Source organism: Lepisosteus platostomus, chromosome 9 (assembly GCF_059453375.1).
Source record: "Lepisosteus platostomus isolate fLepPlt1 chromosome 9, fLepPlt1.hap1, whole genome shotgun sequence".
NCBI classification, from domain to species: domain Eukaryota; kingdom Metazoa; phylum Chordata; class Actinopteri; order Semionotiformes; family Lepisosteidae; genus Lepisosteus; species Lepisosteus platostomus.
In genome coordinates this window covers 22,060,602-22,082,554 of record NC_142619.1, presented here as the reverse complement: position 1 = coordinate 22,082,554, position 21,953 = coordinate 22,060,602, and the positions used below count along the sequence as shown (strand labels likewise).

At 35.8% G+C, this 21,953-nt stretch overlaps 1 protein-coding gene across 4 annotated transcripts in view; it reads left to right on the top strand.

Annotated features, from left to right (window-relative positions):
- Positions 1-21,953, top strand: part of tmtc3 (transmembrane O-mannosyltransferase targeting cadherins 3) — a 58,673-nt gene that overhangs the window by 24,425 nt on the left and 12,295 nt on the right. For all 4 annotated transcript variants that reach the window (XM_088647193.1, XM_088647194.1, XM_088647196.1 and 1 more), the window contains 4 exons: positions 5,375-5,523; positions 6,237-6,357; positions 9,258-9,369; positions 18,380-18,483. In XM_088647193.1, coding sequence (XP_088503319.1) covers positions 5,375-5,523; positions 6,237-6,357; positions 9,258-9,369; positions 18,380-18,483 — 486 coding nt within the window. The remainder of the gene's footprint in view (positions 1-5,374; positions 5,524-6,236; positions 6,358-9,257; positions 9,370-18,379; positions 18,484-21,953) is intronic.

Sequence of the window (21,953 nt, the reverse complement as noted above, 5' to 3'; positions counted from 1 at the left end):
GAGGTAGATTTCAATGTATGTTTGAGTTTTGGTAAGAGAGAAGGCACTGTGAGGTTCAGATCGTAGGTGAGAGAGGCTGAGAGTTTAATAGTTTGATAGTGCAGGGGTGAAAACTGTCTCTGAGTCTGGTAGTCCGGGCCCGAATGCTCCGGTACCATTTTCTAGATGGTAGAGGGTCAAACAGTCTGTAGCTGGGGTGTGTGGGGTCTTTGATGATGCTTAGATCTTTCCTCAAGCACCGTCTGTCATAAATGTCCTGGATGGATGGGAGAGCAACCCCAGTGATGGACTGGGCAGTTTTCACCACCCGCTGTAGGGCTTTGCGGTCAGCAATACTGAAGTTGCCATACCACACTGTGATGCAACCTGTCAGTGTGCTTTCTGTAGTGCATCTGTAAAATTTAGAGAGGATCTGGGGAGATATCTTAGCCTTCTTCAACCGTCTTATGAAGTACAGGTGCTGTTGCGCTTTCTTGATCAGACAAGTGGCGTTGAGAGACCATGTGAGGTCCTCGGTGATATGGACGCCAAGGAGTTTGAAGTTACTGACCCTTTCCACTTCAGTCCTATTGATGTGGATAGGGGCATGTCCGTTTTGCAGTTTCCTGAAATCAACGATCAGCTCCTTGGTTTTGCTGACATTGAGGGTGAGGTTGTTGTCTTCACACCACGTTGTAAGGAGATTGACCTCCTCCCTGTATTCACACTATGTGTGAATACTATAGTGATTTTTAATCACTATATGTGAATTCATTTAAAATGCATTTCATACTGTTTGCTAGATAGCTGTTATAAAGGCAAGGACTCCAAATTATACACATTGCATCCAATAAGTTAAAATATTTCATTACAATTATTGTGTTCTTGGTTAATGTTACTTTATACTCAGGTTATTATTTTTAATGATGCAATCATATTTTTAATCATACAAAGTTCTGCCGCCCTGTAGTAGATATAGAGAAAATCTGATAATCTGTTGCTCAGTTTACCAAAAAGTAGATTTTTTAAAATAATTTACCAGAGCATAATTACAGCAACAACTATTAACTTTGAGAAATCATATTTAACCAATGAGAATTGTTATACTAGCATTAAATGGGTGGTTATGTAAGGTGTTTGTATTATTCTCTCATACTTTAAACTATATAAAGTAATACATTACTGACCAAGAAGAATTTATATGTTAATTAACAATGAAGGCTAATAGTATAATGTCACTCAGATGATGTGTAAATGTGCTGTTATAAAAATGTAAGGATCTCTATATTGCTTCAGATAATTAAGAATATGTATTTAAGAACCTCGATGAAGAGGGGATTCAGTGGCTGACGAGATTGCTAAACAATATTGCAAAGGAAGAGAGAATTCCAGAAGAATGGACAAAAAGCAGTATGGTTACCATCTACAAGGAGAAAGGAGACCCAATGGAGTGTAAAAACTATAGAGGAATAAAACTTCTGGAACATGGATTGAAAATCCTGGAAAGACTCAGGAAGATAGTCAGGATCCACAACTCACAATTTGTATTCTCAGCGGAAAAAGCACAACAGATGCCATTTTTGTTATGAGAGAGTTACAGGAGAAGACACTAGAGAAAGGGAAAAAGTTGTATGTGGCCCTTCTGGACTTGGAGAAGGCATATGACCGTGTGCCCAGAGAGGTGGTGTATTGGTGCTTGAGGAAGAAAGTACCAGAAAGCATGGTGAAGTTAGTTCAAGCAACCTGTAGAGATGCAACTAAGAAGATGATAACACAACGGGGAGAGACAAAAGAGTTTGAAATCACAGTTGGAGTACACCAAGGATCAGCACTAAGTCCTTTCCTTTTCATAAACATCATTGACACACTGACAAAGGAGGTAAGAACAGAAGTGCATTGGGAACTCATCTTTGCTGATGATGTGGCACTGATGGCAGATTCAGAAGTAGAACTACAGGAGAAAGTGTTCAAATGGCAGAGGAGTCTGGAAAAGGGTGGACTGAAAATGAACGCAGAAAAATCTGAAATAATGGTAATGGAGAGAAGAGGAGATACTATGACCAATGTTGAGGAGACAAATGGAGGAAAACTGAAAGAAGTTGATGGCTTTAAATACCTTGGATCAAAACTGGTAAAGGGAGGAGAAACACTGGAGGCAGTAAAACAAAGAGTGAAAGCTGGATGGAACAAGTGGAGAGAAATAACTGGAATAATCTGTGACAGGAAAATTCCTAGAAAGTTAAAGTGCAAAATGTACAAGACTGTGATTAGACCTGTACTACTATATGGAGCTGAATGCTTGGCAGTTGGGAAGAGGGAAGAGAACTTGATGAGAAGAACTGAAATGAGGATGTTGAGATGGATTCTGCAGATTTCAATGAAGGATAAGATCAGAAATGAAGAAATCCGTAGACGATGTAGGGTGGTGGATGTGGTTGAGAAGATGCGAGAGGCGAGGTTACGGTGGTATGGACATATCAGGAGGGACATTGAGGAAGTAACAAAGAGGGTAATGGAATTTGAGGTGGAAGGTAACAGAGGAAGAGGCAGGCCTAGACAGAGATGGATAGATAGTGTGAGAAAAGATATGGAGGTATGTGAAGTGAGTGAGGAAGATGTGCTCGCCAGAGACAAGTGGAGAAGAGCAACCAAAGCAGCTGACCCCAGGACAGTCTGGGACTAAGGCTGTGAAAAAGAAGAAGAAGAAGAATTAAGAATATGTATGTTGCACTAGTTGTGGACATAAGAGTCGGGTATTTTGGAAGCCTTACAGTTAAATTACAGTGAACATAGTTTTCTAATATTTCTGACAATTGTCCGGTTTCCTGCCAGTCTTGGTCCTTTGTTGTAGTGAAGCAGCAAAGAAGGGCTGTAGTCTGGGTTCTGGGGCTGGTTCACATGAAGTTTGTTCTCCCTGTGTTAATGCAGCATTCCAGTTTCCTTCCACAGTCCAAAGATGTACGGGTAGATGAATTGGCTTCTGGGAAAACTGGCCTTGGTGTGTGTGTTTGTGTCTTGTCCAGGGTGTATACTGTCTTGCCCCCATTTCTTGTCGGGATAGGCTCCAGCTCTCCCATGACCCTGTGTTGGATAAAGCAGTTAGAAAAATGATGGATGATTCACATCATAGTAATGGGGATGAATATGAATTATAACTTGCATATAGAAATTTGATTTGTTCATCAAAATTAAAACCACAGGAAAACAAAATATCAAGTTGCTTCAAAGAAGTATTTTAGTTTACACTAATTTTATGTGCTATGCCTAGGCTCCCATCAAGTAATTGCCGAACCATATGACAGAGTGGCTAATGAGTTTTTCTGTTATTTCCGATGAGAAATGTAAACAAACCCATTATGCATCTGTCTTTTCTATTCAAACAAATGACAAATAGCTTTTTTCGTAATTGATATTAAGTGGCAGGAGTATGTATATTAATAGCTGAATTCTGATCTTCATAATTTCATACTTGTTGGCTTGGCCCTTCTGCCGATTGCCTTGAGTCTTTTCTCAAACTGTTACCTTATTAGGCAAAATGGATAATTCATCTGGGAGGCATGGTGGCACAGTTGTTAGTATTGCTGCCTTGCGATACTAGGGCTCTAGGTTAAGTTCCGGGTCTGGTATTGGGTTTGTATGTTCTCAGCGTGGTTCTCGGGGTGCTCTGGTTTTCTCCACTGTCCAAGAACATACTGGTAGTTTAATTGGTTTCTGGGAAAATTGGCTCTGGTATGGGTGTGCGAGGGTCTATGTCCTCATGTACCCAGCAATGAACAGGCATCCCGTCCAGGGTGTACCCTGCTGTCTTTGGCTGTGGCTCACTCTGAAACACTGAATTGGGTGAAGTAGCTAGAAATTGGATGGATCGTTCATCCCCGTACCTGATATAAAAAACACCACTGGTTCTTTGACATTTACATTGATTCTATTGGGCTAACTAGGTACATACAGTAAATGTTTGTATTAACATATTTGCTGGTTGCTATAGTATGTGGGGCTAAATGGGTAGAACATCCTCAAAATATGAAAATAAACTCATTTTTTAACCAGACATAATCCTGATGTGACTAACTGCAGCAGGAGGTTCAAAAGTTTACCATGCACAGACCTTCCACTTCCTGCTTGACTTTTTGATGCAACCAGGCAAGTCTGTTTTAATTCAGAAATGAATAGTTGTTTTCATCATTTGTAATGACTAATATTTAATATGCTTTTAAATTCCGCATATTTCAAATTTATTCTTGGTTTGTTTTGCCCTCATCTTCTTCTTTAATGTTTTAGCAACTTTATTTTATGAGAAATGTAATCATTTACTGCCTGAAGCATTCTGCGGTGTGCAGGTAAACCTGACTGTTGCGGTTCAACAGGCTTGCTGAGGCTAGTACTGGTAGTACTAGATCAACAGCTCTCTGTTGACTTTGGCAGTGTGGTGTCTCCTGTACCATTGTGGCCCCTGAGCCTGCTGGGACAGGCTTATTGGCACACGTCAAAGATACCGCATCCGACTTAAATCTCATGCGTCTTTTGCTTCAGCAATTTGTTCTTCAGCGAGTGTCCAACATAGAGTGTAGAGTTGTAGAGATGCATAGATTTCACTGTGAAGTCCAGAGTTTTCACCCCCACAAAGTTTTTCATTGAAATGGCATGTATTAGATGTCCTGGAAGGCTCATATTTGTGAAATACCAGCATACATGTGTAATTAACAGTTCACCCAGAAAGCATGCACATTATTACAGGCACATTACAAATCATGTAATACAAAAATGTGCTATATTTGGTAGTCCACCATGTTATTTAAACTCTGGTGGCCCATAAAATGTTTACTTCTTTGTGTTTGGATTTTTAATATGCAGTATTGGATCTGTATTAGTTCCAGATTTAAACCATTGTGCTCTTTAACAAATTACATTCCAGGATGTACCATGAGAAAATATTTGGAATAGTCATCCTCAGAAATTAATGAATACTCTGGTTGTATTGTAATTTGGTTTTATTACACTTCACTTGTATTGGCTTGATTTTGCATTATACAAGTTCAATCCAAATGTATTGACTTTTTTTTAGCTTAGTGAGTATGCACACTTACCTCTTAGGATACACGTTACTGTGATATTTTTAGGGACTGCATTCATCCATTCGGTTTATGAAAGCGCCTTTAATCAAGAATCTGCCTTATTCTTTCTAAGAATCCCGTACCCTCTACAAGCATACACTGGAAACAAATGTCAAAGACTACCTTCTCTGAACATCAATTCCAAAAGTTTGATGCTCACTTACATCAGGCATCAGTGGATTTTTTATTTATGATCATAAGTAAATATATTCTGTATACTGTGATTACAGGGCACAAAAGACACAAACTAATCCGTTTTTTTTGTTGTTGTTGTCGTCTAGGCGCTATCTTTGATAGTTCTGCCATTTATTCCAGCTTCAAATTTGTTTTTTCCTGTGGGTTTTGTTGTGGCTGAGAGAGTCCTCTATGTTCCCAGCATGGGTTTCTGTATTTTAGTAGCACATGGATGGAGGAAAATTGCCCAGAATGGGTAAGTAAAAGTTTCTTTGTCATTTGAGTGCATGTAATAGGTTAATTTATTATGCCCAGATTTATTTTTTCCTTCCCAACACCACTGATTTGGTGAACCTTAACTGTTCCATCACATTATCAAAAAATAGTTTTTATACAATTTTTGACGAGACTTTAAAATTAGTGCTTAATGGTATTTGCCATAGTAAAAAGTAAAAATCAGGTACTTAGGTTGCCTTATAGCAAATGGCATAGTCCATAGTAGATCCTGTAACTTGAAGATTACAAGTTTTAAAGTGATGTCTGCAAGGTGAACTTTGTTTTGGTTTCTGTACACTGTGCTTCGTTAATGTAGGCTATTCTTTTTCTTCAAAGTCCAGTGTCTGCTTCTGCCCAGGTTACAATGCAAAAAGACTGATTTCATATAAGAGTCTCAGAAGACAAAACATTTAATTTCTTCTCAAATCTGTAAGAATGTACATTAGAAAAGTCAGCTTGTTATTTCAGTTTGAAATACAATACAAATGGAAAAGAGAATTTTAAAATATTTGTTTGCATTTTGTTAAGACAATTACATTTTGTAACATGAATAGAACTTAGTGTAATATAGGGTTTAGATCATTAGTATTATACAGTACATAATCAGTTTTGGTGATGTCTATTTACATTTAGGGATACATTAATATTTTTTTAAAATGTATTTTTTGCATTTTCCCTTTTTCTTGATTATAGTAATCTGAAAAACATTGCCTGGCTTGGTGTGGCCATTCTGCTGGCATCCCATGCAGTCAAAACAGTTCATAGAAACTGGGATTGGGAGTCAGAGTACACGCTGTTCACTTCTGCTTTAAAGGTATACAATACTTTAACTTGCAGTGTTTGCTTTAACTTGCTAAGTAAAATATGGGTTTTGTATTCATAAAGCTCGAATACTAGAAGTAAAGCAGATTTGCAACATTCGTGATTTGCAGTTTGGTTTTATGTATTTTTAAGCAGTTATACCTTACTTTTTAATGACCACTTGTAGAACTCCTGAGATCACTGTCAGACAGAATAGAGTACTTGAACAACCCTCATGAAATTAATATATAATTATATATGCAGTTTACATTTATATTACAGTATTAATACTATATTTTGTTACTGTTTTATGTGTCGTCTTTGTGGAAACTTTTATTTTCTGTATAATCCAGAATGTTATGACATTTTAAAATTATATTCCACAGGGACTCATTCAGAGCATCTGGAAAATGTACCTGTCCATTAGCATGTCTTCTAAATGTGGTGAAAGCCACCTATAATGATGGAAGCACATTTCATATTACGTTTCCGTTCAAAAGCAAATGTAGGTGTTATTCATGGTCAAATTTGCTCCTGTCACTGTTGTACAAAATTGTACAAAACCAGTAAAACTGAAACATTGATACTGTTTCATGTTTGGAAAACTGTTTACATTCATATGTACACAATAATTGCAGTGTACAGCATGATGTACGTAATCAAGAGAAGCCTGCGTGTTTCTTAGCTGGAGGCCAAACAATATTGTGTGTAGTTTCTAAGCTGTTTCCAAGTGTCTTACGTAGGTAGTACTTAGAACACTTAGTACTTAAGTGTTAAAGTGTTATGAAATAAATACTTATAAATAAAAACTTTTAACACAATGATTACTGACAGCTTGAAGAACATGCCAGTTTGGTACCTTCAAATAAAGAAAACAAGAATTGTTGGATAAAAATACTTTTTTTCAAGGGAGTGGAGGTGACCTGAGCAGAACCTCTGTGTTCAGCTGCCGTCACTCTTATCCACAAATGTCCTCTGCCTAATTTGTTTTTACAGTGAGTTGAAATGTACTGTTCATTTAGTATACACATATCCTGAACTCTTATACCCAGTTACATTTTTGTTCAGGATGTTAATCATTCAAAACAGGACTGGTATAGCTCAGTGATTTTTATAATTTCTGTCAGTTTACAAAGAATTTTCAGCATTTTCAAATGCAGCATTACTTTTTCATGTTCTGAATAATTGCCATAATTATTTACTATGGCAATAGTAACGTTTGTTTTAGAACCATCAGGACAAATTTGATTTATAGTCAATGTTTCATACACTGAAAATAAGATGTGGTGGTCATTAAATACTTTTTAGAGAGAAATGTGTTCATTTACATGATATTGAGGGGAAGGTCTTGGTAATGTAAGTCCCTTTTTTCAAAGCAGAGAGGTATATTTTGTGTTTGGAATTGAGAAGTTCTCAGATGTACTGGTACTTTGGATGCAATATGTCATAGCTAATGTATATATAATTATTCTGATGTATGTAAGTAAACCATCTCTTAGGTATAATGGATTTAAACAAACATTAAATATACAAAAAAAAGTGCAAAAAGCATGAATGAAAAAGATCAACAAATCATACATTTTCAATATGAAATGTGATATACACAGTAAAAATCAATTAGTGTTGACTATGACCTTCCTGATCATTAATACAGTCTTGGCAGTCCTGACACGTAGTCCTGACCAACCTCTGGATAGACTGCTTTGTGATGTTCTACCACTTTTCCTGTCCATCTACAGCCAGCTGGCTAAATTCTCCACTTGATGGCATTATTGATTTCAACGTCCCACAGGCATTCTATTGGACTCAAGTCAGGAGAGAAACATGACTGTGGAATAGCCTTAACATTGTTTTCTGCAAGTTGTACCAATGTAATTCTAGCACTTTGTGGTCTTGTGTTGTCCTGTTAGGAAACAAATTCTTCGTATTAGCTTATGGCAACGGAAAATTATTGGTTTGAGGCCTTTGTAAGTGTATTTCTAAACGAGAAGGTCGTCTTCAATCTATACTGAAAGCACTTTTGTGTAAAAGGAGGTTTCTACCTATGTCATATGTCTACTGCCACACAAGTTGACTACAGTCAGTGTAATGTTCACTGCGTCACTGTGGGTAGCTGCGTCAGCATGTATAGTCTGCAAAAGAGAGAAAACGCAATGTTTCGGCTGTGGAGACTTCTTCTGGTGTGACACCTGAAGAAGGATTCATAGCAAAAATGTTGTGTTTTCTCTTTTCTCTTTTCAGCATGGAATAAATCTATTACTTGTTCCTTTGCATATTATTTTTATACCAACTGTTTACTTCTTATACCAGAGTTTAGATAATTGATGTAAATTATAAAAAGTAAGCATAGAAATGTTCCCACACTCATGATCCTCTCACTCCAGTCTGAGGTAACTTCTACTATGAGTACATTCTTAACCACGTTTTTGTATTTGGGTGCAAACATTAGCACGGACATTTTCTTTAAGTCCAAATATAGGCCTATTATGTCTTGTGCCCTGAAGTCATTTACTGCACTTCCTTAAAGATATCTAACAGGTTAGGCATGATCTACCTCTTCAAATTCATGTTATCTGTTAGAACACAGATTTAATTTCCTTGTTGCACCAAGAATTGATATTATTCAATCAATAACCTAAATAATGATATAGTTCCCAATAAGCTTTGGTTAATGTAAAACTGTTACCTGTGTATCACTTAGGTTAATGTTATCTGATTGTCAGATCTCAAATAACAGTTTTACTTTCTTTCATAAGAGATTTTGGTTCAGATATGAATGCATACATAATCTTTCTTTTAGGTCTTTGGTTTGTTGACAGGAGATATGCACATTTTGATAAGATCAATATCGCATTTACTTGGAAGATTTTCGAAGTTCAACGTGTTCTTATATTTCTTAATTTCTTCTTTTAGGTCAATAAAAATAACGCCAAACTCTGGAATAATGTTGGTCATGCTTTAGAGAACCAGAACAATTATGAAAGAGCTTTGAAGTATTTTTTGCAAGCCACAAGAGTTCAGCCAGGTAAGATTTATCCTAATTTTTACTGAGCAGTAAAAAAAACAAATGACAGGCATCTAAATTTGTGATCACATATGACAGAAATTGTATTTGGGTTTAGTAGTAAAGCTAATTTCAGTTTTTCATTACTACAGTCTGCACATAATCTGTGCTGATGCATTGACTAAATTGTTATTATTAATTTATCCAAATAAAGCATTATCGCATTATAATAAGTTTAAGTGTTGGAATCCTTGAGTGTTTTCCAGCAAAACACTTATGATGCATGATTGTTGTGAAAAAAATGAGTGTTTAGTCCTCTAACACAAAAGTTTTGTTTTACATTAACACTTTACATAAAGGAAATAAAAAGTTTTATAAATAACTTACAAGGAGACTGTAACCTTGTTTTGCGAATATCTTAAAGTTAACTGAAGTACTTTTTAAGTGTTTTTCAGTTCTGGAATTGAGGTTTGAATAGGTTTGTTGAGATGTAAGTATTGTTTTGGCCAGCAGAGGGAAGCTGTGTATTTTGTAATGTTTTATTTGGGTGGAGGGCGTATGTGCTTTGCAAACGTCTGGTTTAACAGGTAAGAGAAAAATGAATGTCATAAAAAAGAGGAAAGACTAATCAAAAAGGAAGTAATGATTGTGGTAGAAACTATTTGAAAAAAACTTGCAAGTAGCATTTGTTCCCTGGGTAGTTCCTTTTGTTTAACTTTTTAAAAGATGAAAATGCTAAGAAAACATTTGGATCTAAATGAAAAATGAGTCTGGAGAAGTGGTGAAGTTGTAGGTATTGTCTTTACTTTGAGAAAAACTGTATTTGCATCAATAAAGCACAAACTTGCATAAATGTTGTTTTCGTAGACTAAGTTCAAGTTTGTCATTATATTCATACACAGGTATATTATATAACAAAATGCTATTTAGCTAGGTCTCAGGTGGTAAGTAGTGCGAACAACAATACAAGCATTGACAAAGAAAAGAAACTTAAAAAAGATGAATCTATGTTTAGTCATTCATGTTCTTTAAAGCAGGGTTTTAGTCGGTATTTTGTGTGACTGAGAACTTCACAAGATCTTTCTCAGAGACCTCTGTGTATACCCATCGGACCCTTGATTAAGATTAGGTCTACACAGCAGATTGTTCAATCAAGCTAGGCTGCTCTGGAATAACTACTGTGGTCTCAAGGCGGTTCAGACAGTGGGATATATGAAATGGGATATGAAGGATAATGATGGTGAAATAGTACTTGCTTGTGATTGTGTCCTGTACAACACTTGCTGACACATTCTGATATCAATTCCATCCAAGCCTCTTTTATGCTCAACTTCTCTCACAAAGGACAAACACCTTGAGATAGGTGGGATAGAGAGATATCTCATGTCAGAACCTGTGAGTTCCCATGACTTTTTTCCAACAAATAATTGTACCAAGTAACAAAATGTGTCCATTTGATGTCAGTGTGCACAATGTGATCTCTAAAAAGTAAAAATTGGTATATGAACACTGTTGATATAAAACCACATAATCAAAAGGAGACCTAATTTATGGTGACCAGTCTTTAAAACAAAATTATTTTAAAAATACACACTAATACACATTGCGTGATTTATTTGCATGGCAGACTGGTTTGATGTGACTTTGACTTTTTTTACATTTTATTTAGCGCTTGAAGAGTATGGATCAGATGAAACAATCACAATACTTAGACTGATAAAGACAAAATATAATCCTATAGGACAAATAATTTCTTAGAATTTAGCTGTGAAATTTTTGAAAAATTAAATGCTTCCATTTGTATAGTGCTCTTCATTCTCTAGGATGAAGTCCCGCTACACAACTGCTTTACTAGTCAACTTAAGAGTAAATGTAAAGAAAGCTAGTATCAGAGTGTCAATGAGGAATTTAAACCAGGGCACTTGGTCTAAAACCCATTCAAAGGAAACAAGTGGTGTCCTACCTCCAATATATTTATATATTTAAATAAAAGTTGTCTGGATAACAGTATTAGACACACTCTGTTTCTTAATTCTGTCATAAAAATTGAATTAATTAAAATTTTGGACATGTATGTTTGTTTTGTTGTGCACATCCGCTAATACCAGCACATTTTGTGTATCTATAGTAATAAAAATGGAAAAGGGGTTAAGTTCTAAAGATAAAGGCTTTTGCTCATTTTATAAAACAATCCAAAAGTTAATGCAAACAAATGTATCTCAGTCTCCACCCAGCGTTATATAATAGTTTTTTTTGGTCGTAATTAGACATGCAAACAAAATATATCAAACCTGAAGATTGATTGAAACGTGGGAGTCGTCACTGAGAAGTGCTCAGGGGCACAGTCACACCAGTCACATCCAGAAGTGTGTTAGTCACATGCATCAAAGAAATGCTTTTATTACAGGACATTCCCAAAACATTTACACCCTGTGTGCATCTGACACAGAATACTGGCAGCAGTCTTCAACTAGAACCACTAATATGGTGTTGCATACATTTTGTGTGCAGGGTTAAAATGGCTTTACTGGTGTGCGGTGTTTTTAGAGAAAGAGAAATAGTCTCAAGTTAGCATCACATTCAGAGCTACTGTCCGTTTTGTTTAATTCTGTATTGCTTCTAAAGGTAACAAGTGGGACTGATTTTGTTTGAGAGAAGAGTGTCCTAGAAAATAGACTAAACCCCTTGTGATGACAGTTTGTTCAACTGGTGGAGGGGAGAATAAATCAGTATTACATGGCACCCTATAGGTAATAAGGGGTGAGCAGAGGCTGAGACATACAAAACAGAAAAACCCGGGAGGGAGAAACCTTCCTTTTATACTGACACTTACACAGGAATGTGAGAACCTCTTGTTCATTTGGGAAGATCAATGGCTTGGCGCCCTTATATGAATAAAGGAAATTATTCTGCATGAATAAATTGTAACAAGTGCAACAAGGTAGAGGTGACCTTAGTACTCAGATAAGTAAAACATGAAATTGTTACTGAACAGAAATATCTAATAAAAGAGAAGTTGTTATAGAGGTGGCTTTCTAGGTGTATGGAATAACCTAGAACATTAAAGGAAACTGCACTCATAACTGGATTAGATTTCTAAAGTTAGCAACATTTTTTTTTGTAGCAGGTGTACTGCATCAAATAGTAGAAATTATATCAAATATGTTTTAGTCAATAACCAAAAGCCTTATGTATTTTTTTAAACCACATGAATAGGTAGGTTAATAAAATGCTTTTCATGCTCAGTACACTTTACTCTGGTTTCCTACTGCATTTCTAGTTTCTAGTCAAATATTCTATTCAGAAGCAATCTATTCATCATTTTTGTTCTATGTAGAAGCAAGGATAGTGTAATAGTCCCCGATTGCTTTAAATGTTTTTTTCTAAACTTTTATGCCCTCTGTAAAGAAGACCTCTTTAAAGTAAAATGTTCAAATGTCAACATTTCTGAAATAAAATCAAATAAGTAAACAACTGAGTCATAATCAGATTTAAAGACTGGTTATCTGTGGAGGTAATGTAAAGTCTCATATTGAATGGAATCTGAACATCAAGCTGTTGTGGAAGGTGAATTCAAGGCATGTGTATTTTCCTTGATAAAATATTTTTTATTTAAAGATATTTTAAACAGTTTAGTGAAGAACAGCCTACCCCCAGCTAAGTTGGTATTTCTAACACAAAACATTAACATGTTGTATAAAATAAGCATATTATGCACTTAATGTGAAACTGATAACCTAAGAAGATGAAAAAAATCTTTATATCACTGTGCAGTAATATATCAGTAAGCTGCACTTTTCATAAAACACAAAGTAAGAATGCACTTTAACATTTCAGCATGAGCAATTGAGTAAAACAGCAGTGTGAAAGTCTGTTGTGATCCTTCTTATGAAATGCAAACAAATAAATCAAGATGTAAACCACACACCCATAATACATTTCATTCTGCTGGAGCTGCTGCGACAGTGTGATAATATAAAGTAGAATATACAGTATCAGTGGGCACTGTAACAGGAAGAGAAGCACTGGAATTATAAGGGGCACTAAGTAAATTGAAAGAAAAGGCTTCAACATAGATATGCCAACATTGCCATATCACCCTGCAACGCACAATTGGCAACCCATTGAAGCTAAGCAGGTGTGAGCCTGGTCAGTACCTGTATAGGAGACCTCCTGGGAAAAACTAAGGTTGCTGCTGGAAGAGGGCCAGCAGGCGGCGCTCAACCTGTGGTCTGTGTGGGTCCTAATGAGGCACTAAACTGTAAAAAGGTTCCGTCCTTTGGATGAAATGCAAATCCGAGGTCCTGACTCTATGTGGTCATTAAAAATCACAGGGTGTTTCTCGAAAAGAATAGGGGTGTTACCTTGGCATCCTGGCCAAATTTCCAATTGGCCTTTACCACTCATGGCCTCCTAATAATCCCCATCTCTGAACTGGCTTCATTCTCCTCCCCACTGTTAGTTGATGTGTGGTGAGCATTCTGGTGCACTATGGCTGCCATCGCATTATCCAGGTGGGGGATCCATATTGGCCCTTTGAGTGGAGTGTCCAGAAAAGCGTTACATAAGTGTAAACAAGTGTTGTTGTTGTTGTTATTATATGGTTGCAGATATGGCATAATTAGGTCAACAAAAGCCCTTCTTGCTTAGAGTCATGTATACAGTTTTTGGACAGACGTGGTTGCCTGTAATTATGGCTATTGTTGCAAGAAAAGGCCTCAGTGAGTTTGAAAGGGCATACTCCAGGATCCATGCATTAATTCAAAGTGCAAGGCAGAAAAAGTGAGCAACTGCATATCAGTTGACTGCAAATTTCAACACTGGGCATTAGCAGCCAGTTAAATCAAAACAATTTGCCGACAGTGCAAAACTGTAGTGAGGTGTCAGTGCACAAACCGTACATCAGACCTGAGCACAGGCAATGAACTGCCAAGTTGTGAAGAAATGTGATCTAGTAAGATAAATCATCCTTAATCATGTTTTATACCAGTAGTTGGCAACCTGCAGCATGTGTGTCATTATTGGCACACGAAGGGATTTTAATGGAAGTGCAAAGAAAGTGGAACATACAATAAAATATATAAGCCATGAATATATTAAGTAAACAAAGTCAAACATTGTAAAAGTGTTAAGGTTTTAGTATGCTTTATGGATTGTCTTGATGCAATCAAAATCTTTTTGTTAGAAAATTTCAGAACTACTTAGAAATGCCTGATGCAAAGTGGGTTGAATTTCGTCCCAATATTTTCTTTTCTAATTAAACCACACAGCTCTGATACCAGCGGTATGGATTTTTTGCTGTTTCAGTGTAAATGTAAATTTGGCTTCGGTTTTCAATTTGTGGAACTTCAATAGTATCTTAAGGAAACCACCTAAAGATGTCACACCTCTTACATTATGTTAAGGTTGATTTGTGAATGTTTTTACAACTTTCACTTGATTATTTAAATGACTATTTCTTTGTGAAGAAAATAGATTTCAAACCACTGATGTTTAATGATTTTTTTTCAGGATTTTCTATGACCATACCACCGTGAAAATACACTTTGAATTAATGCATGGATCCTGGAGTATGCCCTGGAGTATGCCCTTTCAAACTCACTGAGGCCTTTTCTTGCAACAATACATTTTCACAGTCAGTTAAGTCAGTTCTTTGTCCCTCCTTTAACCAGTTAAAAACTGAACATTCAGAGTCTTACGTGCTGCTTAAAGTGTCAGCAAACAAAAGCCAAGGCAAGGATCACACTGAATGGCAAGACTTATATATGTATTAAGTTTAGATATTATATTTCAACACACTTTTTATAATTCAGAATGTAAGTAGGGCTATCATTGACATTAAAAATCTGTAAACCTAACCTATCTGTATGACCTAACTCTTGGCACGCCCCTTCTTAAAAGTTGCCAACTCCTGTTTTAGATAAACAGACAAGTGTATATGTGGCACCAACCTAAAGAACTTGAAAGCCCTTAGTTCTAGCAGTGAAGAGCTCTAAAGTTTACATACCATTGTAGGGAAATTTTCTAAGCACCCAAACCAAAAGAATAGTTCAGTGCTAATTGCATTTTAATGGTACTAAGTGATCATCTTCACCTCATGTGTCATCTGACGAAAGGGGTATCCTCCAAGATAACAGCAACCCTATCCAAAAAGCACATTTGGTCATCTAAAGATGTTATGAACATGACACTGATGTGTGACACTTCCGCATATGTCATGTGCTCCTTAGTCACCACATCTGAAGCTAATCAAGCCTTTATGAAATATTCTGCAATAGTGCCCGAGACTGTGTTTTCTACATCCATTAACTAGACATGATTTCATTAACTTTCTCAAAGAGTGGTGCCACAGTCCTCCTGCAGAAATCCAGACACTGGTAGACAATAATGCCATGTCGCATTCAGGCCATACTCATCTCATTAGGTGGTCCAATCTCTGTTAATTGACTTTATATTGGTTATTCCATTCTTTTGATTGCTACCTGTAGGTACTCTATCACATTTCTTAAGCTCCATGACACTTTCATGTGCTGTATCAAAAAGACTGGGTTGGCTACTGTTGTGATCTTCAGCTTGGCACGGTAGAGGAACCTTTAAGCACCAAAGTAGTAAAGGGGTTTCACACTACAGTAAAGCCTTTTCTGCACTCTGCAAAGAGGGCAGTATAAGAACAACAGCTGTAAAACTCCATTGTGCCTTCTGGCTACATGAAGGATGAGCTCTCAGTATAACAGAAGAGTTAAAAGATTGTTTGAGTCCTGTTCTTGCATGCGTCAGAACCAGCACAGATCTTGTGTGCGCTTTCTGTATGACTTCAATGGGACTCTTGGTGGCCAGGAAGGATAATCATTTTGGTCATTTTTATTAAACAATAAGTGGATCTCCATCTGTGCTCTTTAGCAGGTCATTAATACTCAACAGTATGCAAGTTAGATGGGCAGGTTCTATCCAGATGCGATTAAAGAAAGTACAGTATATTTCCTTCTACAACTCTCTGACACTGTTGCAATTCTGGCACTGGGCATCATGAGTAAAATTTTGGTAGTGCAGACAGCTTTAACATCAGAGTTTTCAAAGAGTTCCTGAGGCAAACCATAATAAAATCCTTTTCTGAGCAGGACTGTGCATTGGAGATCCTAGTAATCCTTGCAGGAAAGAGCAGTATATGCAGTTTTGATTGCAAGGCAAGAAGCTACCTCCTGGCTTTCATTTCTTTGGTTTTTAATGAAGAACATCATGCTACATTACTCAGAGTCCTGCATAACAAGGGTGTAACCACAAAAACTGCATTCAATTTAAATTTAACTCAGTTTAAAAAAATAGTTGCCGAGTGTGAAGCCTCTTGATAATACTGCCAATGTGATCTAATGATCACATTACTCCTATCCTGGAGTCCTTGCACTGGCTTCTGGTCAAATTCCATGTAGACTTTAAAATCCTCATGCTCACCTATAAGGCTCTGCATGGCTTGGCACCTCAGTACCTGTCTGAACTATTATCGCCCTACTCCCCACCTCGCAACCTTCGCTCTATTAATTCTGGTCTCCTAGCTGTCCCCCATGCCCTTCTACATTGTATGGGTGACGGGGCCTTCTCCTGTTATGCCCCCAAGCTCTGGATCTCTCTCCCCAAGGATAAAATATCATTTAATTCTGTTTCATATTTTTTTCAATTAAAGTTAACTCTGGTTTTGCATTCAGGTATAAAGTATATATTTCATTTCAAGAAAGTTTATACAAAATTCCTTCAGAGGTCTCCTATATTACTTTTTTTTACAAACTGTGATAAAATGTTAAAGTTGTTCATTGTAAGTTGACTTCATATTTATGCAAGTACAAAATGCATTTATTCTAATTTTTTTAACTGGTGTCAGGGCTAGGTAACTTGGTGTCCCATACTGTAAAAAAACTTTTTTCCAGCTCCTATCAAAGAAGCAACAAGCAACAGTAGTCCTTTTGTAGTTCATCGCCTCAAGGCTCACTTAACATTCTAGAAATTAAAATTACTTTCCCAGGGTTTTGCAGTGTTATCATACTATTAGCTCACAAATATTGATGTGAACTGTTTATCTTCCCTCCAGATATCATGCTTTCAATCATGCTTTATTATTATTTTATTGCACTGTAATGGTAGTCTTAGTTTAATCTATGGCTGAAAGTGTGAGGAGTTCTAAATTTTAACCTCAATGAAATTATATTGTTTGAAATAAGTGATCTTCTCATGTCTGAGAGTGCTGAAGAAGTTAACAGACCTCAATCACCGTTCACCACCTGCTATGTATTTGCTTTTAGTTTTATTCAAACTTAAAATAACCCAGTGTATATATTTGAAGTGACTTTGTATAAGTTGCTTATTTAAGAAATCAGGAAATGGAGTAAAATGGTTGATTTGAAACATGGCCCAGATGCAAAGAAAGTCTGCATCACAGGTTCAAATGTTATATTGAATAATTAATCCTTTGATATGAGAAAATGATTAACCAAAATATGATGGTCATTATTAAAATTATGAGCATTCTGTGGACAGGCTATTTAAGATTAAATGGCTTAAGTTCTATGTCCCTGTGTCATGAATCTCAGTTTTAGACAATACATATTAAATTGCCCATTTACATCATATAGTGCTAAATTTTGTTGCTTTGCTGTTTGTCTTTTTTAATAATAGTTAGTTTGACAAAGTCCCCCCACAAGCCACTTGCACAATGCAATAACACCACATGATCTTTCCAGCGGTTTTTCTTTTTCTCAAGAGCCTCTGCAAAGACAAAATCATTAAATCAAAAGAGATTAAATCAAAATTCAGAAATACAACACACGTACGTTTTTTAACAAGATGATTTTATGCCAGAGCTGCCCATACTTAACCTAAGCATTACAGATATTATGGATATATCAGTTGTTTATTCCTTTGTTTTTCTTCTTTGTTTTCTTCAGTGTCAACATTTTGTCAGTTTCTGTTTTCCAAGTTATGTTCAAATCCCAATTAATGAAAACAGATCTAATGAATTTGCATACTATATTTTGATTTTCAGATGACATTGGTGCCCACATGAATGTAGGAAGGACATACAAAAACTTAAATAAAACCAAAGAAGCTGAAGATGCCTACTTGATTGCAAAATCTTTGATGCCACAGGTATGTTCTAAAGATGTACAGAACAGGTATTCTAGGAAATGCAGAACATACAATACATTTTGTGTTAACAATAATATTTTGAAGTTTAAAGATACAGCATTGAAATATTTATTTAATTTCTTGACAAAGAAATTACCTGCTTTTTGTAGGTAATGAAGGTACCTGCATTACCTGCTTTTTGTAGGTAATGAAGTTAAATTAATATAATTAATTTTAATTTGTTTTAATGCAAAAATCTGGCTTTTGAAGGTACCATGTTTTCAGTGAAACAGTTGTACATAAGTTAGAAAATGAAATGGAAAAAAATCAACTTCCCTTCTTTTGGCAAATTAGACTACATTTTCCAAGACAAATGAAAATGGGATGCCTGAGTGGCCCAACAACTAAATCCAACACCTTTATCTGTGTTTGTCTTGATCAATGGTGTAATCCAAATTTGCAATCCAGAATAACTTGATATATGGAATATAACACCACTGCAGTCCCAATTCTGAGCAAATTCACCAGTCTTTCTCAAAAGGAGGTCAGATCTTGATGCACTTATTCCATTTTACAGATGGTGTTCATTCTTGGAATCAGGTCTGTAAGTTTAAAGTTCAATAAGTGAAAATGTTTTATCTGTTATTTTACTGCTAATTATTGCTTTCCTGGCACTTTCAGTTTTGTCCTAATTATGGAATAATTCTTAAAAAGACACAAAATTATACTTTACAATATAGCCAGAATTAAATATTACATCTCTATCATAAATAACGTACTGTATGAAGCACTTACACTTATTTTTCTTTAGTTTATCTTTATCTCTTAGCACATTAAATTTCCTTTGTAGCAGCAGTTCATTTCATACACAAGAAGCAATAGGAGCATTTTTATACTAATCAGGTTGCAGTCTGGATGGAATGCATGTTAGTGCTTAAGATTTGTAATAATAAAATTGAAAAATGTTACTTGAACTTGCATTTTCTGAAACAAAAGGTCAATGGTGTTAAAGCAAAAATCCGTTAAGTAAACACTGGGAAACAGAATCTCGGTTTTAGAAAATGTGCCCAAAGCAAGTTTGTAATTGAAATGATCAGTTATATTGGTTCTTTCAGTTGCTTTCTGAAAATAAAAAAAACAACTTTGCACTCTCTTTAAAATGGTGAGTTTCATTTAATTATAACACATAGTGCATATTTCTACATGCTTCAGCATTGTTCAGTCATAGTCATCAAATACTTGAGATTAGGCCTGGGCGATATACTGAAAATTTACCGATACCGACGTTAAGAATCTCTCACTGACCTAATTTTGATTATGTTGGTATGTTTGGTAAAAGCTTCCCCAAATGTGTGCTTTCATGAGTGGTCCCCTTAAAAAACTACAAAACTCAGTCGTCATATCCAGTCACATGCTTCTGTCTCGTCCAACCTTTGTTCTTCACTAAAAACACAAAGAAGCGTGCCGGGCATGAGACATGAGCACTCATGCTAAACCCCAGTCAGGCAGGGATGACTCAACTACAAATGAAGATGAGCTGGTATCTAAAAAAGATGCATTGTCGATCGTTTGGTCATATTTTGGCTTCAGCAAACAGGATACTGAACAAGAGAAGTCAGATGTAAACTCTGTCGGAAAACCGTTTCTACGCCCAAACGTAACACTAGCAACTTGTTTCATCACTTGAAACAACCATGTCATGGAATACGAAGAGTACATGGTCATAAAAAGAGAGACTGACAAGTACACTCATGGCCAAATGTGATTCCCCCAAACAGCTGTCTCTAACACAAGCATTTACTAATGCCACTCAATATGGAAAAGATTCACACAGATGGAACGAGATAACTAACGCCATTACATACTACATAGCCAAGGACATGGTCCCCATAGCTGCAGTGGAACATAGTGGTTTCAAAAGACTTGTTCAGACCCTTGACAAGAGATACGTTGTGCTTTCGAGAAAATATTTTTCTCAAACTGAGGAGCCCAATTTATAAAATGTGAGACACTCAGATTTAGTTTGCATTTGATAAATATTCTAAGTTTTATATTTTTCATAAATGTTCATTGTTCATGTGTTAAAATGTTCATTAAACCTTATTCTGTTTGTGTTGCCATGAATTATGTACTTAAATTATTTGTAAGACATTGAGATAAGATGAGGTGTGTGCAGCTTTAATAGTTTTGCATATTTAAATCGTGATCTTTCAACATATCACGTATAATTTCAAGGGTTTAAAAAATTAATTTATCATTATCAAGGTAAATGTGTGAAATTATTGTGATATTGATTTGAGGTCATATCGCCCAGCACTTACTGTATTAAGATTTAGTAAAAACATTTCAGAAAGTGTTGAAAAACTCAGATTAGCTATGACTTTGCTGTTACAATACTGACTTTAAGATTTAAATTACTTAAGATGGTTATAGTGAGAGCTTTTTGAATACCCTATATTAATACCCTGTCTTAGAGTGAAATTGGAACTTGTTGAAAATGCTTTCTAAAGCAAATATTTTGTAGTATTAACAATAATTTCTACACATCTGTGTAAGGAAGAAATGGCTTGGCCTCATTAAAGAATCTGTGTACAGGTTTGAACATGTAGTATGTTATCTCAATGGAAGAGACAGAAAGATCTGGCAGAGACAGAAGGAATGCTGTACAAGTCGGCTGGTTTTAATCAATATTGATGTCAACTGAACTGTCCATAAATATAACCTTAAAAAGCATTTAGAAATGTTTTTCCCACTAAAAGTGTGAGCATACAGTATGTTCGTTATTTCCCTTAATACCATCAGTCAAGCCTTTTAAATAACAGTGCTATCAGTGTTATCAGAACATTATGTGAAATTTTGGGATGGTTAATTCTTCTGTCTTCTAACGTCTGTAGTCTGCCTTGTTTACTATATATTTGTATATTTTTAATAAATCTAAGGTCGGAACATTCCTGTGATTTGTGTGATATATGTAATTTATGTGTTGGTTAGTATTAAACCATGGTTTTATGTGTATACAATCTGTTTTTAGTCCATGATTATGAAATAATTTGCATTAACAAACAAAATGGCCTCATTTAATTTTATTTATGAGACCCAAGGAAACATTAAAAAAGGCAGATATTCTGTAAAATATAACTTCTAAATCCTTTCTAGACTTATGCCACTAAAAGTGGTTAAAGCTGTTTAAAATGATTCATTTAACAAACCTGACTTGAAACCCTGATAGAGGAACACCTTTTTTGGCTCAAGCTTCAACAGCTGGAAGAGCTTCTGAAGACTTTTTTTTCCCCCCTTTGCGTTGCTTATCAGTCATATTTTGCCTTAAGCATTAGCAGGTTAATATCCCATGGATAATCTAAACAGCTTTTAACTGTGACTGTGACTACTGTCAAGTGATTATGATGGACTTATTTTTAACTTTTTCAGAAAATTGGTAATAAGTTTTTAATGCGACAATTTCTGCTTTTATTTTGAAACAAAGGAAGTTT